General features: G+C 40.7%; 1 protein-coding gene across 2 annotated transcripts in view; it reads left to right on the top strand.

Annotated features, from left to right (window-relative positions):
• Nucleotides 1-811: 811 nt before the first annotated feature.
• Nucleotides 812-15,795, top strand: part of urb1 (URB1 ribosome biogenesis homolog) — a 102,567-nt gene continuing 87,583 nt past the window's right edge. For both annotated transcript variants that reach the window (XM_048603012.1, XM_048603013.1), the window contains exons 1-7: nt 812-874; nt 1,822-1,973; nt 5,040-5,172; nt 10,727-10,823; nt 11,780-11,865; nt 14,554-14,679; nt 15,332-15,462. In XM_048603012.1, the coding sequence (XP_048458969.1) occupies nt 851-874; nt 1,822-1,973; nt 5,040-5,172; nt 10,727-10,823; nt 11,780-11,865; nt 14,554-14,679; nt 15,332-15,462 (749 nt within the window). In that variant the 5' untranslated portion in view covers nt 812-850. The remainder of the gene's footprint in view (nt 875-1,821; nt 1,974-5,039; nt 5,173-10,726; nt 10,824-11,779; nt 11,866-14,553; nt 14,680-15,331; nt 15,463-15,795) is intronic.

Raw genomic sequence — 15,795 nt, 5'->3', positions numbered from 1 at the left:
TTATGTTTCTTGCAGGCTTAACAACCTTTATTGCTATAGCCAAGAAATTGCCATGCCCTGAACTGTATGATGTTGTAAATGGGTACATTAAGATTTCAGCTGAATGTACAGAAATCTTCAAGCTTCTTGATGGAGAGGGACGACCAGAAAATGAGGTGAATGCAGTTGATGTTCAATGTGAAAAATAACGTTTAACTTGCCACAATCAGTTTACTGTTTCCAGTCTTGTCACTAGTAAAGCGTGAGGGTCTGAAATATTCAAGCAGCGCTCCCTTGAATAATGAAAAATATGCAGCTAGTCAGTTATGGATTTTAATGGCTGTAGGGAGATGTTGGGGATGGGGGAGCAGTGAGTGGAGAAGTGTAATACAACAGGGTGAACCTGTCAGTTCTCCTCTGTTCAGCTTTCTTGCTACTGAGGCATTTTCTCAACAGTATATTGGATTGGAGAGTTTGCCTGTTCATTTGAGGCAGGGGCCATGGTCATAATTAAGAGCTATTTAATGGCAGGTGACTTTCTGGTGTGTGGAGAGCATGCCAATTGGATGGAAGTAAACTTCAATGAAGCAGACAGGAGTAGGCGGAAGGAACTGTGTGCCCCCATGACCCTATTAATTTCCCTGGCACGTAACGTCAGGGCAGTAAACTTGCTCAACCCTTCACCAGTGAGAAAATTCCTGGGATCATGCACCAATTAGATGCTTAGATGCTTAAATGCTTTCCTGTGAGCGTCTTGTCCAATCAGGTACCTCGCCACTGAAGTGCTGCCTCACCTGAGGCTGCTGGCCAGTCAGAGGCAGGCAGCCTCAGGGAGTGGAAGTACATTGCTGGGGACTCAGACTGCATAGTCATGAAGAGTGGCACCTGCTGCCAGGTAAGGATTATATTTTGGAGGGGGCCATCACTGGAAGCAGTTCAGAGGCAAGGATAAGGGAGTGGCTTTCAGAAGGCACCCCAGGCCCCAGTTATACCTAAATTCAGGACATTAAAAGGCTCCCCTCCCCATCAACTAACCAGACAGATTCCCTTGTTTCCTCTTCAGAAATGAAGTCACTTTTCTTCCTTCCTGGGAAGACAGATAATTGGGCAAGTAATGTGTTGAGGCACTCGACTAAGCCATTAATTGAAAACTGAATGGCCTTAGTTGGTGGTGGGTTGAGAAGAACATCCATGCAACCTCTTGCCCAGATCTTAATTGCTAAGGTGGTGGGAAGGAGATCTGTACCTCTGCACTCTGACTCACTCGATTATTTCTCTTTCTTGGCGACACTGGGAGAGTAAAATTACATCCCTGGTGGGAGTTGGATTGAAAATATGACAGGCGAGTGGAAACTCGACGCTATGCTTTCTGATTGACCAGAGTTTCTCCTCGGGGCAATCAGTCATGCTATATTTGGTCTCCTCACTGTCAGGGAGAACGCATCTTTGTATTACTAGGTAATATAAACTGCTGACCAGCCTTGTTTCTCATCTTGTATTTCTTCATGCTAAAAATATTTGTATGTGTTCATTTCATTCTGCTTTCATCTGGCCTGTAGTCGGAGGCTGACAACCATCTATCAAGTGGCAAATTTCACGTGCCAGTGCAATTTGATTTTGATGTTTTAAAGACCAAGTTAACTGAAATATACTAAACCTTGGCTGGTCAGACAACCTTGTGTTTGCCTCGAACGGTAGTTGAACCCAACTTGCTGGGGACGTGCCTTGGATGAACCACTCCTCCAGCAATTTAAAATATATTACCATCGTTTCCATTGAGAAACTTATGAAATGAAGAAATAATCATGGCGAACTGACTCAATTTATTGCATTGTCCCTCAGATAATTCTGATTTTCCAAACTTTGGAGGCCATTTTGCTGAGGACCGCCAGCGACCTTGCACATTTTAGTGCAGTGGGGATAAACATAGTGAAGACGTTGCTGCGTAATTACATAAAGTTAATCTACACAGCACTCTACTCAGCAAGTCACAGGTCAGTACTATAGAGAGAGCTGACAGATGCTAATAAAGAAGTTGATGTGGCAATATTTACATTTATTGGCCATAGATAATCTCAAAACTCAATCACAAATTGTGTACGTCAGTATGCGTGCTCCAATTTTCTGTGTTTCTCTCCATCTGATCCAGTGCATGCATTTTTGATACAATGTTTAAAGAGAAAGAGATTGCATTTACATAGACTCAAAGTTCTCAGAATGCCAAAGCACTTGAGAGGTAGTGGATTAATTATAAAAGCAGTTATTGGTGCTTCAGGTTCAAACTTAGCAGCTAATTTGTATGCTGAAGTCCCACAAACAGAAATTGGGGGTAAATTTAATCTGCCATTGACCAGGATAAAGGAGAATTTTCTGCTCTATTTCGAAAAATGGAATGGCATGTTTTACATCTCTCTAAACAGCTCGGTGAGGCCTCGGATTAAAACCTGATCCAAATCACAGCATCTATAGCTGTGTAGCACTCCTCAGTACAGTACTGAATTGTTAAACTGAGTTGTGCGCTCAAATCCAGGATGGGAAATAAAACTTATAATTTTTGACTTAAATGTACCATACTGATAAGTTGATACATCCAAACAAAATGCATAGAAAGCTATAATTGTTCCATAACTGAATATTAACTGAGTTCTGAAATAGAGATTCAAAGAAATCTATGGAAATCAAAATTAGAAAGTGCTGAAACGACACAGCTGAGGAGAGGTGACAAGAACTTTACACCTACCTATTGAGCTTTTGTGATCCCGAATGCGTTCCTAATTGGGCTGACAGAGGCACGTAGAGCTCAATGAAGTCCTTGTATACTGTGAAATTTTTTGATTTGCAGGTGTCTGAAAAGAGAAGACAGATTAACATTTTATGGACTATTTGCTAGAACTCAGAAAGGACAACAGTTAAGGACAGCATGGTAGCTCAATGGCTAGCACTGCTGCCTCACAGCACCAGGAATCCGGGTACGATTCCAACCTTGGATGATTGTCTGTGTGAAGTTTGCACAGTTTCTGCGTGTCTGTGTGGGTTTCCTCTGGATGCTCCAGTTTCCTCCCACAATCCAAAGTGTGCAGGTTATGTGGATTGGCCATGCTAAATTGCCCATACTGTCCAGGTACGTGGATTAGCCATGGGAAATGCAGGGCTACTGGGACGGGATGTGGGGTGGGTCTGGGCGGGATGCTATTTGGAGGCTTGGTGTAGACTCAATGCCTGAATAGCCAGCTTCCACCCTGTAGGGATTCTGTGATTAGATAAGAACCTTTTCAGGGTTGACCAGACCTCAAATATGTTACTTTTGCTTAAACTCTTTCATGGGATGTGGGTACAAGGTTGATCTTTCCCTGCACCTTCTCTGTAGCTGTAACATTATATTCTGCGTGATATTCTATTACCGTAATGAACTTATATAAGGTATCATTTGTCTGGTTAGCACAAAAGAAACTTCTTTTCATTGTATCTCAGTGCATGTTACAACAATAACTCAAATCAAAAATTGCTCAGAGAGCAGTTATGAGTCGACTACGTTTCTGTGGGGCTGGAGTTAAAGTAAAGATGACAGATTTCCCTCCCTAAAGGACATTAATGAACCAGATAAGTTTTCACCACAATCAGTGGTAGTTACATGATTGTCATTAGGCCAGCCTTTAAGTCCAGATTTGATTCAATTCAAACCTCACCATAGCTGGATTCAAATTTATGTCCTCAGAACATTAACCTAGAGTTCTGGATTACTACATTGATGTTACCATTATGCCTCCCCTTGGTGAATTATCACAGCATATTCAGACAACCATCGATAATACACATTATTTCGAGGGAATTTTATGCTTGTACATAGATTGTGTATTTAAATAATTCCTAGCAATTGGCACCAATGGGCAATGGATTTGAGGATCAGATACTGAAATGGAGCTGGAATAAGACAATTGAACATTTTGGAGGTTCGTCAGTGCACATCATTCCAATGTTGGCGCTAGGGTTCAAAAAAGTGGCAGCATTGTTACTATGAGATAACAAAGTGTAGAGCTGGATGAACACAGCAAGCAAAGCAGCATCAGAGGAGCAGGAAGGCTGACGTTTCAGGCCTAGACCCTTAGAAGGATCTAGGCCGGAAACGTCAGCCTTCCTGCTCCGCTGATGCTGCTTTGCCTGCTGTGTTCATCCAGCGCTACACCTTGTTATCTCAGATTCTCCAGCATCTGCAGTTCCTACTATCTCTGAAACAAGCATTGTTACTATGGTGCTTCTTTCACTCAAGCCTCTGGCAACTATCTGTATGGAGTTTACATATTCTCCCTGTATCTGCGTGGGTTTCCTCCAGGTCCTCTGGTTTCCTCCCACAGTCCAAATATGTGCAGGCTAGTTGGATTAGGTTTAGGGATAAGGTATAGGGATGATTCTGGGTGAGACTTTTTTTTGGAGAATTGGTGTGAAGTGGATGGGCCAAATGACCTGCTTCCACGCTGTAGGGATTCTATGATTCTATGTCTGAGATCTCCTTACTTATCAGCTTCTCAACTTCCTGCTGACAGTTGGGGGACCTACAATACAATCCCAACAAGGTGATCATCCCTTTCTTATTTTTTAAGTTCCACCTATATAATAACTTCACTGGATGGTCTCCCAGGAATATCCTCCCTAGGTATAGCTGTAATGTTCTCCCTGTCCATATGTATGTAGAAGTTCCACTCTCTAATTTCCAGAACTGTGTAAAAACTTTGCAGCACCATGATACATTATTTTTTCATTTTTGGTTTAATTTGTTACTGGAGAACAGATGCAGTTGTACAACATCATGGTGAAGTAGCAGGGTTACACTTTGATATTTATGATGGTAATGTTGACAACAGTTTCAATTGATGAATTTAGAATAATCACGCAAGCAGTATATTCAGACAACACTGAATTGTACTGGCCTAGTTGTGGTTTGAAGATTAACATTTGAGAGTAATATATCTCAATGAAAAGTAAACCCAGTGACCATGCATTTGTTGCAAAACAGGTATTTTTTGATTCTTGATATTTATTTTGATATTTTTTCCTTCTGTTAGGTATAACCGAGCGTGCTTTTGTTTGATGTCTGCAATGGTGAGCCAGGGTCCAGATGCTGCTCGGGACTTTTTGAGCCAGTTTGATTTCAACAACAAAAGGTTGCCAAACTTATTGAAAAGTAGAGATAAACAGGTAAGTGCTTCATTCTCTAATGGTTTAGCCTATATTCATAAACGCATTTTGATATTTGTAATAATGACTCTGTTCAATATTGGGTAAAGTATTTCCTTGTTTATTGCTGATTCAGACAGACTAAGGGAACATTATTCTTCACATCAAAATCTGGTCTTTAATATGTGATGTGTTATCTTCTATTAAGGAACTGGGGCAGTGTGTGGACTTGTATCTGTCCTGAAATATGAGCAGCTTTGGCTGGATGTGGTTGTGATGTCAGTATTATGTTGAGGTATTGGGTTTACAAAGTCTTCGTATTGAAAGGTGCCAAGCAGTAACGTAGTTATAAAGTGTGATAAATTAACTAACATTCACGTTCTCAAAATTAAAATTGAATGAAGAGTATTGACAATTGAGATTCCAAGTTCCACTGGTCTGCCTTTTCTATTGTTATTAGCAGGAGTAGTATTGGAGTGGTGCTACAGTCAGTACTTAGGCGTAATGGGATTGGAAGAACAATTTACTTCTAAATGAGAAGCAGCACTGCTGGATTAGGTGTGTAAATGGAAATAGAATGGAGACAAAATTGAACTCTGATTAGATGTTCTGTTATATTTGAATAACCTGCAAAATTCTGCACATGTCCATGCATGAAGATTGGCTAATGATTAAGATGCTTGATGATGTACAGAACCAAATTTTGAAAGGAGTCTCCCCCTTGTCCTCACGTACCACCCCACCAACCTCCAGATCCAACGCATCATCCTCCGACACTTCCGCCATCTGCAATCCGACCCCACCACCGGAGGGACCACTCTCTCCGTGACTCCCTTGTCCGCTCCACACTCCCCTCCAGCCCCACCACACCCGGCACTTTTTCCTGCAACCGCAGGAAGTGCTACACCTGCCCCCATACCTCCTCCCTCACCCCCATCCCAGGCCCCAAGAAGACTTTCCACATCAAGCAGGTGTTCACCTGCACATCTGCCAATGTGGTATACTGCATCCGCTGTACCCGGTGTGGCTTCCTCCACATCGGGGAAACCAAGCAGAGGCTCGGGGACCGCTTTGCAGAACACCTACGCTCGGTTTGCAATAAACAACTGCACCTCCCAGTCGCGAACCATTTCAACTCCCCCTCCCATTCCTCAGACGACATGTCCATCCTGGGCCTCCTGCAGTGCCACAACGATGCCACCCGAAGGTTGCAGGAACAGCAACTCATATTCCGCTTGGGAACCCTGCAGCCCAATGGTATCAATGTGGATTTCACAAGCTTCAAAATCTCCCCTCCCCCTATCGCATCCCAAAACCAGCTCGTCCCCGCCTCCCTAACCTGTTCTTCCTCCCACCTATCCCCCTCCTCCCACCTCAAGCCGCACCCCCATCTCCTACCCACCAACCCCCCCCCAAAAAAAAAAAAAAAAAAAAAAAAAAAAAAAAAAAAAAAAAAAAAAACCCCACCTACACTCACCTTTACTGGCTCCATTCCCGCCTCTTCGACCTGTTTGTTTCCTCTCCACCTATCCTCTCCTCTATCCATCTTCTATCCGCCTCCCACTCTCTCCCTATTTATTTCAGACCCCCTTCCCCTCCCCCTTTTCTGCTGAAGGGTCTAGGCCCGAAACGTCAGCCTTTCTGCTCCTATGATGCTGCTTGGCCTGCTGTGTTCATCCAGCCCTGCACCTTGTTGTCTCGGATTCTCCAGCATCTGCAGTTCCTACTATCTCAAAGTCTATTAGTTACTGGTTAGAGGCAGCAGCTTACAGCAACTAGTGAGGGGAAAATAAATTGGTTTTATTCAGGCTTTAGGTATTTTACGAGAGAAAAAGATACATCATCTGCTCTTGCAGCAGTCCGAAAGCTTCTGCCTTTATTGATCACACTCTCAAGCTGTGTAGCTGACTGGGAGCCAAACAGGTAACTTTTGTCAGGTTGATGGTGTTTGTCATCCTCAAATGGTCATAACTTCACAAAACAATTTTAAGGTCATTGAGTATATTTAAGGCAGAGATAGATAGGTTCTTGATTATCAAGGGGACCAAAGGTTATGGGGAAAATATGGGAGATTAGGGTTGAGAAACTTATCAGCCATGATTGAATCTGCTCCACCATTCAATGGTCCGAATGGCCCAATTTCTGCTCCTATGTTTTTTGGTCAATCTGTAATGTGTTGCCAGATGAATCTCACTTTGTACACACCCTGGTGTCAGTCCATCCGCAAAAGGCTGCCTCTACTGCTTGAACAAAGGAGCAGTGTAAACTCAGCTTGCAATGTGCTTCAGTAACTTGCTGTTTAAAAATGCATCCACCCCGTCCTTAATCCTTAGTTTTAAAACAGCCCTTTTCCCATTTCAGTCCCAATCAAGAACACAGAAAAATAAAAACACAGGAACTTTAGAATTAAACAAAACGTTTGGAGTGATAATAGCCAAATGCAGGCAAGTGGGACTATTTTAGTCTGGGAATATGGTCAACATGAACTAGTTGGATGGAAGGGTCTGTTTCCATGCTGTATGACTCTATGACTCAATAAGTTGACCTAAATTGACTAGAAGTGGCAATCCCTCGTTGTAAACATAATATTTCATGTCATTATTTTAAAAATAACAGGGTAAATGTTCAAATTAGTATTCGTAGAATCACAGAAGAATCATAGAATCCCTACAGTGTGGAAACAGGCCCTTCGGCCCAACAAGTCAACACCGAACCTCAGAGCATCGCACCCAGACCCATCCCCCTGTAACCCACCTAATCTACACATCCCTGAACACTATGGGCAATTTAGCATGGCCAGTCCACCTAGCCTGCACATCTTTGGACTGTGGGAGCACCCAGAGGAAACACACGTAGACATGGGGAGAATGTGCAAACTCCACACAGACAGTCACCCAAGGGTAGAATTGAACCCGAGTCCCTGTTGCTGTGAGGCAGCAGTGCTAACCACTGAGCCATCATGCCGCCCTATTCTTTTAGCTGCTGATTTGTTTTAAAGATGCCTATAAGAACTTCATGGTAAAGTTCGACTGTGTTTGACATTGGCACAGATCAATAGAGAGGAAATTCAGAATACTTGAGCACCCAGTATAATATTTACATATTTCCTGGCCAAAGCACACCTCATTAGAAAGTATAATTGAAAATACATAGTGGCTTGATATGAAATATGGTAAGCATATCTGTAGCACACCCACGCACGCTGTGGTTATATTTAAAAGTAATAGAATCATTCCATATTGCTCCTGTTTCTTTATTCATAGAAATATACTATAGTATACACAAATGCCTGTACAATGATAGCTCAATAGAAATTTAGCGCAATAATTCAATCAAACAATGTATGGTTTAGGGCGCAATGATAAATATGATAAATACTGTGGATCTGCTCACTGTTAGAAATGTTCATACAACATTCTACAAATGTCACTGTTTTAGGATACTAGTCATTACTGCAGACACTGTGGCACATCAGGGAGAAAGAAATTACTTTGACACCTTATTCCAGGAAGCATGAACACCCCTTAGAACAGGTTCTTCTGATGTGAACACAAGTCAGGGAAAGAAGGGCATACTTGTCAGTGAGGCTGATGTAGGGCTTAAGAGCCTCAGCAATTGTAATTGACTGGCAGCGATGAGATTCTTTTAGCTTGTATGATATTGAGGGTGTGATTTATATATCACTTATTTTAGTGTTTGGATTTTGAACGAGTGGCATGTGGGTTTTTGTTTGTGTGTATGAGGGAGTTTAAAGAGTTCCTTGTCAGTATTTCTGGACCTTTTTGTTTTATTAAAACAAGCATGAGAGTGCGAGAGCTCCTGGAGTGGTAATGGAATTATTTTTTGTCTTGGGAGAGTATTTTAAAGTTTGAGAAAGCAAGTATTGAAAAGCATTATAGAGTCATCATCATAGATCATCGTCATAGAATCCCTACAGTGTGGAAACAAGCCCTTCGGCCCAACAGGTCTACACTGACCCTCAGAGCATCCCTCCCAGACTCATTCCCCCTATAACCCACCTAATCTACACATCCCTGAACACTGCTGGCAACTTCGCATGGCCAATCCACCTGGTCTGTACATCTTTGGACACATAGAGTTGTACAGCACGGAAACAGACCCTTTGGTCCATCTCGTCCATGCTGAGCAGATATCCTAAATTAATCTAGTCTCCTTTGCCAGTATTTGGCCCATATCCCTCTAAACCCTTCCTATTCATATACCCATCCAGATGCCTAATAAATGTTATTGTACCAGCCTCCACCACTTTCTCTGGCAGCTTGTTCCATACACACACCACCCTCTGTGTGGAAAACGTTGCCCCTTAGGTTCCTTTTAAGTCTTTCTCCTCTCACTTTAAACCTATGCCCTCGAGTTTTGGCCTCCCCCCACCCCAGGGAAAAGACAAAGAACAATACAGCACAGGAACAGGCCCATTGGCCCTCCTCGCATGCGCCGCCACATTTTGCCCTTCCATACTAAAACTGTTTTCACTTACAGAATCCGTATCCCTCTTCCCTTCCTATTTGAATAGACCTTGTCTAGCCACCCTATCTATGCCCCTCATGATTTTATAAATATCAGCCTTTGATGCTCCAGGGAAAATAGCCCCAGACTATTCGGCTTCTCCCTATAGCACAAACCCTCCAAATTAGCTTTCTTTTGCTTAGGGAAACAAAACAGAGATTGGAAAGTTTTTGGCTTTCAGTTTGCAGAAGTTTTGTTTGAATTTAAATGTAAGAATCGTCTCTCCTGGAGAAAGAAGTTTAGCTCAGAACAGTTAGGTTACCTCACTGTAAGGGTTTTAGTTTGAAATTCCAGCGCAGAAGTGTTTAGTTAGAAATCTGAAATTATTTGAAGCTGAGAAAGTCTAAGCTGCATTGTATGATTAATCAAGAAAATGTATTAAACTCTAATGAACAGGAATTAAAGGAAACAGTTAAGACAAACCTAAAGGTGTGCTATACATCAAGCTCTCTGGTATTTGAGTACTGTAGTGATAGTGAAAATACAATCTTAACCATCACTTAACACTATCTGTTTTGAAATCTTTCTAATTGTATTATGTGTACATAGTTTGGTTTAATCTATTTTAACTCCATTTCTTTTGTGTCATAAATCTGTTTTACTGAAAATCAAATCTGCAGCATTGTGTGCTTGTGCTTCAGTGGAAGACCACCTCGTTAAATATATATTTTTTAAAAAAAACTATCAAGCCATATTTCAGTCTGAGATCTTACTTGTCCGGTAGTATAATCAGCTGATTCCAATAAGCAGCTTGGCAACAGAGGAGTTTCTTCATTTGGCTGATGCTGCTTATCAGAGTCACAACTCCAATATTAAGTATGTTGTTGGTGTCTTTTCCAAGCATTTAGTATGCACTTAGTATAGCTCTAAGTATGGATGTTATTAAGATTGAACCTATTTTTGTCATTTGTGCAATAAAAATATGCTGTGAATTTTGATGTTGAAAAGCTACTAATTTTCAGTGTGATAAAACAAGCTATGTAGGTATTGATGTAAAAAATCCTGTTAGGAATTGGTATTTTTAACGATATTGTGTCCTTTTCTGTAGGGCAAGCCTGATGTACGCTTGGCTTATATCCAGTTCACAGTTTCATTTCTGATTGCTGGCGACAGCAATACTATCAGCCAAGTCCTGGAATTAAAAGGTATTTTCAGTCTGGTAATTCTATAATAATAGATTATTCCATGTTTTTATATATCCCTGAAATAAAAATGATCAAAATAGATTCCAGAAAGTTTGTGTAAATAGAGTCATAGAATCCCTACAGTGTGGCAACAGGCCCTTCGACCCAGCAAGTCCACACTGACCCTCAGAGCATCTCACCCAGACCCATCCCCTATAACCCACCTAATCTACACATCCCTGGACACTCTGGATAATTTAGCATGGCTAATCCACCTAACCTGCTCATCTTTGGACTGTGGGAGGAACCCGGAGGAAACCCATGCAGATACGGGGAGAATGTGCAAATTCCACACAGACAAGGGTGAAATCGAGCCCGGGTCCCTGGCGCTGTGAGGCAGCAGTGCTAACCACTGAGCCACTGTGCCGCCCCAAAAAACCGGAGCACCCGGAGAAAACTCTCTCAGACACGAGGAGAGCATGCAACCTCCACACAGTCATCCTGGAATTGAACCCAGGTCCTGGGCACTAAAAGACAGTAGTGCTAACCATTCAGCCACTGTGCAACCCTAGAGCTAAAAATAAGTTTTTGTTATTTTGGAGCAACATATAGTGAAGGTGTAGGGCTACAGTCCAGGACACTGCTGAGATTAAAAACAGATGGAGAGAAAACTAAGTGAATCAAAATGACATAATCGGTTTGGAGATTGTAATTGGAAAGAACTGAAGTTCAGTGGTTTAAAAATCCTTCGGAAATGATGTATTAGCATAGTATTCCAAGTGACAAATCAGTAAAATGCAGGGGGAAGAAAAAGTGTGTACAACAGTGCCTCAGGAGGTCAAGACAATGAAGAAGATATTTGGGAATAGTGATGTCTTGTATCAATCATTAGTTGGAGACAAGAAAAGTTGTAAAAAATGTTTAGTCAATTACTAGTTTAAAATCACTTTGAACTAATTTGTGCATTGTTTTTAAAGATTTCATTACAGATATTTTCAGTTCTGGTCTGAAAGAAGATAGGATTTCTATCATAAATTTACTTCTGTCAGCTTTAAAAACAAAGGTTTGTTCGTCTGGATTCTGAATTTTTGCTTAGTTTTCAGTTAAGAGTTTCATCACGGAATCTTGATCCTCCATTTAGTAAAGCTTTTGTCCTAATGCCATTTTACTGGGAGGTTATTAATGTTGCTTTGCCAGCACCCAGTTACTTTTTGTTATTATGTAAGTTGAGAAAGGTAACTGAGCATAAAAGTTTTAACGTTGAATTGTAAAGATCATTGGAAGTCATTTGCTCTAACGTCTTAATAACATCATGAATTTGCAGAAATGTGACTCATTTACATTGTTGCAATTTCCGTACCACTGTCAACAAAAATTTTGCATTTTGCATGTCACAAACGTGGTGTGCTGTTGACACATGAAGTCATTGCTTTCACCAGATGAAGGCTTTAGGGAGAAACTTACAGGATTACAAGTTAATGGCCTGGGTTTTCCTTTCTCAGTCATAGTAAATACAAATCAATAAGATATGCCAATTTAAGAGTGAGATGATGAGGAATTTCTTCACTGAGGGGGTTGTGAGTCTTTCGAACTCCTTTCCACAGAGGGGTGTGAGTCCTTGTGTATATTTAAGACTGAGATTGATAGATACTTGATCAGTCAGAGAATCAAGGGTTACAGGGAAAGAGCAGGAAAGTGGATGCGAGGAGTGTTGGAACAGCAGTGATCCTAACGAATGATGGAGTAGGTTTGAGCAATGGAACGGCCTTCTCCTGTTCCTATTTCTTATGGTTTTAAAACCGTCTGAGGTTTTCTCCTTCCATCAATGTTTTTCTAATATTAGCAGGCCTGAGAAGCTAGGGAAGTTGAGGTGTCAGGAATTTTCCAGATTTGTGGACGGCAGTGTTGGGGAATGAGCAGGGGTAAAGTAATGGGGTGTGTGAGGAGATTTGATGTGGAGAGACAGATCTTGGAAGCTTGTTGAATAATTATAAAAGTATTTCTGCAAAAATACACTTTTGCCAAAGCCTTCAAGCTTTTTGTCAAGTGGACTCAATAAAATAGGTGATAGCCATTCATTGGTTCGTCTCTCAAGGTAATAGCTTGACAAATCAGAGTCAGCCTGTTTGTTTTAAAGTTTGGCAGTTAACAGCCATTAACTGGTACATTCCCCATGGCAATGCTTCTACCAATCCACTTGCTAACCAATCAGCATTCTCTCTTATGCAGTATATTGGTTGTTTTCCCTTTACGTTAATATTGTTGTGAATTGTCTTGATAAGTCCAAAACAAAAGCATTCAATTAAAATGCCTTTTTTGCAGCAGTACTCAAGTTCTCTAGGACCACATGACTACTTATGAAAGAAATAAAATTATTTAACAGTCTAACAGCATTAAATTCTCATAGAGCTTTTAAAATACTTGATATCATTTTTAAAACACCTAATCTGTTATTGATCTGAAGACTGATCTCATCAACATGTCCTCAGTTCTTGATGTCATGAGAAAGGATAGATTTGCCAGCAGTAAGCCATGTTGGAATACCTCACCTGTTTGCCCAACTCTACGTTCTGCCACAGCAGGAAGAAGTTTTTAATGTAGCTCACAAATCAGGTGACAACAAGTTTTTTTTATGCAGTCAATGCAAACACCATGACAGGAATATCTGAGCCGTTAAGGAATAGGAAATATGCTCATGCAGTGTAATTTATATTTTTATGAATAAGATGTCTATATATTGTACATTAGCTATACAAATCAAATATATTATACAAGTACAGTTTAAAAAGATTGCCCATCTAATCTCCAGAATTTTACACCTGATTTGTACTAGTGCTTTTGTCTAACTGCACTGAGGTGTGTCATGGAATAATTCGCTTTTTGTATTTCCAATCCTTAGGGTTTGGCTGAAATTGTTATGTCTGTTTTTCTCTTGTTCTTTATGTGAGTGGAATGTTAGTGTGAGTGAGAAGAGGTTTTATTTCAAACTGACTATATCACACACAATGGGACACATCACACACATTTTCGAGTATATTATGAATGATGGAATAGTCGAACATTTAGAAATAGATAATAGGATCAAGCAGAGTCAGCATGACTTCATGAGAGGGAAATCATGCATGACAAACTTATTAGAATTCTTTGAGAAGGTAGCAAGCAGGATAGAGAAATTATCTTATGGGGAGAGGTTGAGCCAATAGTAATTTGAATTTAGAAGAATGAAAGTGATCTGATTGAAACATAAAAGATTCATAGGGAGCTTGACAGGTAGATGCAGAGAGATTTCCCTTGTAGAAGAGTCCAGGAACAGAGGGCATAATCTCAGATTAAGGGGCTATCCATTTAAGGGGAGGAGGAATTTCTTCCCTTTGAGTGGGGTGAATATGTAGAATTCCTCACAGTAGAGGCTCAGTTGTTAAGTGTTCGAATCTGAGGCAAATTTTTAATCAGTAAAGGAACCAAGGATCATAAAGAAAATGGAGTTGCAGGAAAGTCAAGTTGAGGATTATTAGATCAGCTATAATCTCATTGAATGGGGAACAGACTCAATGGAATATATGGCCTACTTCTGCTCCTATGCCTTATGGCCATTATCTGGAGGAATTTACTGATGTTGCAAATTGAGGATGCAAGCCATGGATTTTCTTTTCATTTAATCCACGTAAAAACCTTGTCACCAATAACTTTGAGAAGTTCTTGTTGTAATGGTTTAATTAGATCAAATTACTTCCTTATTTTTGTCTTCTAGGTTGTCCATAATAAAACCATAAGTAAAACGCAGAAGGTTCGCTTTTTCACTGCAAGCGTTTTGACCCATATTGCTTCGTTATATCATTGGAATGGAATTATTGATGTCCAATTAAATGATGACAGGGTAAAACTTTTTTCTTAAATCCAGTCATCTGACCTCTGTGTTGTAGAACTATGTAACCTGTGACTGCCATTTCTGATCCCACTCTTCTTACTAGTCACCAGCCAACATTCCTTCAAACAGCACAATCAGAATAGTGTAGCTGGTTCCTTTACATTGGACTTTTGTTGTAGCAATTTGCGTTTTCACACAAAAGCGAACAGTAGTTATACTTGTGAAGCTCTTTGTGACGTCCTAAGGATTCGAAAAGAATGCTGTATAAATTATGTCTTCCATCTTCTTTCCACAAGATAAATAAAGTAGCAAGAATTGTGCCTATAATACTGAATGTGCCCATTGTAAAACTTTGTAGGGTTCTCCTCCAGGAGAAACCCTTTTACCCGCAGTACATTTCAAACATGGAACTTGCTCCCACATGGAGTAGTTGAGACCAATGGCATAAATGCATTTAACGGGAGGTTAGCTAGAAGCACAAGAAAGAAAGAAATCAGTTTCTGTTAATAATATGAGATAAAGTACAGTGGCTGAAAGCTTGCTATGGAGAATAGGCACCAGTGTTGACCTGATGGACACAATTTCCTGTTTCTCTACTGCAAGTACAATGTGATACTGTATAAAGCTACTGTAAAAATAAACCCTACTTAAATCCTGGCAGCATGTCCAAGATTCCAAAGTGGCTGGGAGAGACATGGTTCGAGAACTTGTACACAGTTTCTTGATGGATCTTTGCTGCTCATTGAAACATGGCATCAATTTCTATGATTCCAGCCTGGGTACAGCTAAGAGGTAGGAATGTCAACGTAATGGAAGCTTTGTGCCAAGCCGCTCTGTATGTTGTAATATTTTCAGTTGTCAATGCTTTCATGGAACTGTTCTGCCAAAAAATAACTTCTAAGTTATCTTAACTCGTAGTATGCTTAAAATTGCTTAGGCTAAGGAGATCCTTGGGTCTAAAGTAAAGCCTTTCCTCCTAAGCTCTTGTTGGACTCAATTGCAACATTCTCAGCACTTACCTGTATGTCAGTCTCTTGGACAGTACCACTTACTCATAATAATACAATAGAATACACTTACAATGTAATAAGGACCATTCTGTCCATGGGGCTGAATTATACAGGG

This window comes from Rhincodon typus, chromosome 11, assembly GCF_021869965.1.
Source record: "Rhincodon typus isolate 14 chromosome 11, sRhiTyp1.1, whole genome shotgun sequence".
Taxonomy (NCBI): Eukaryota; Metazoa; Chordata; class Chondrichthyes; order Orectolobiformes; family Rhincodontidae; genus Rhincodon; species Rhincodon typus.
The sequence above is the reverse complement of the archived record's forward strand: the minus strand, read 5'-3'. Positions and strand labels throughout refer to the sequence as shown.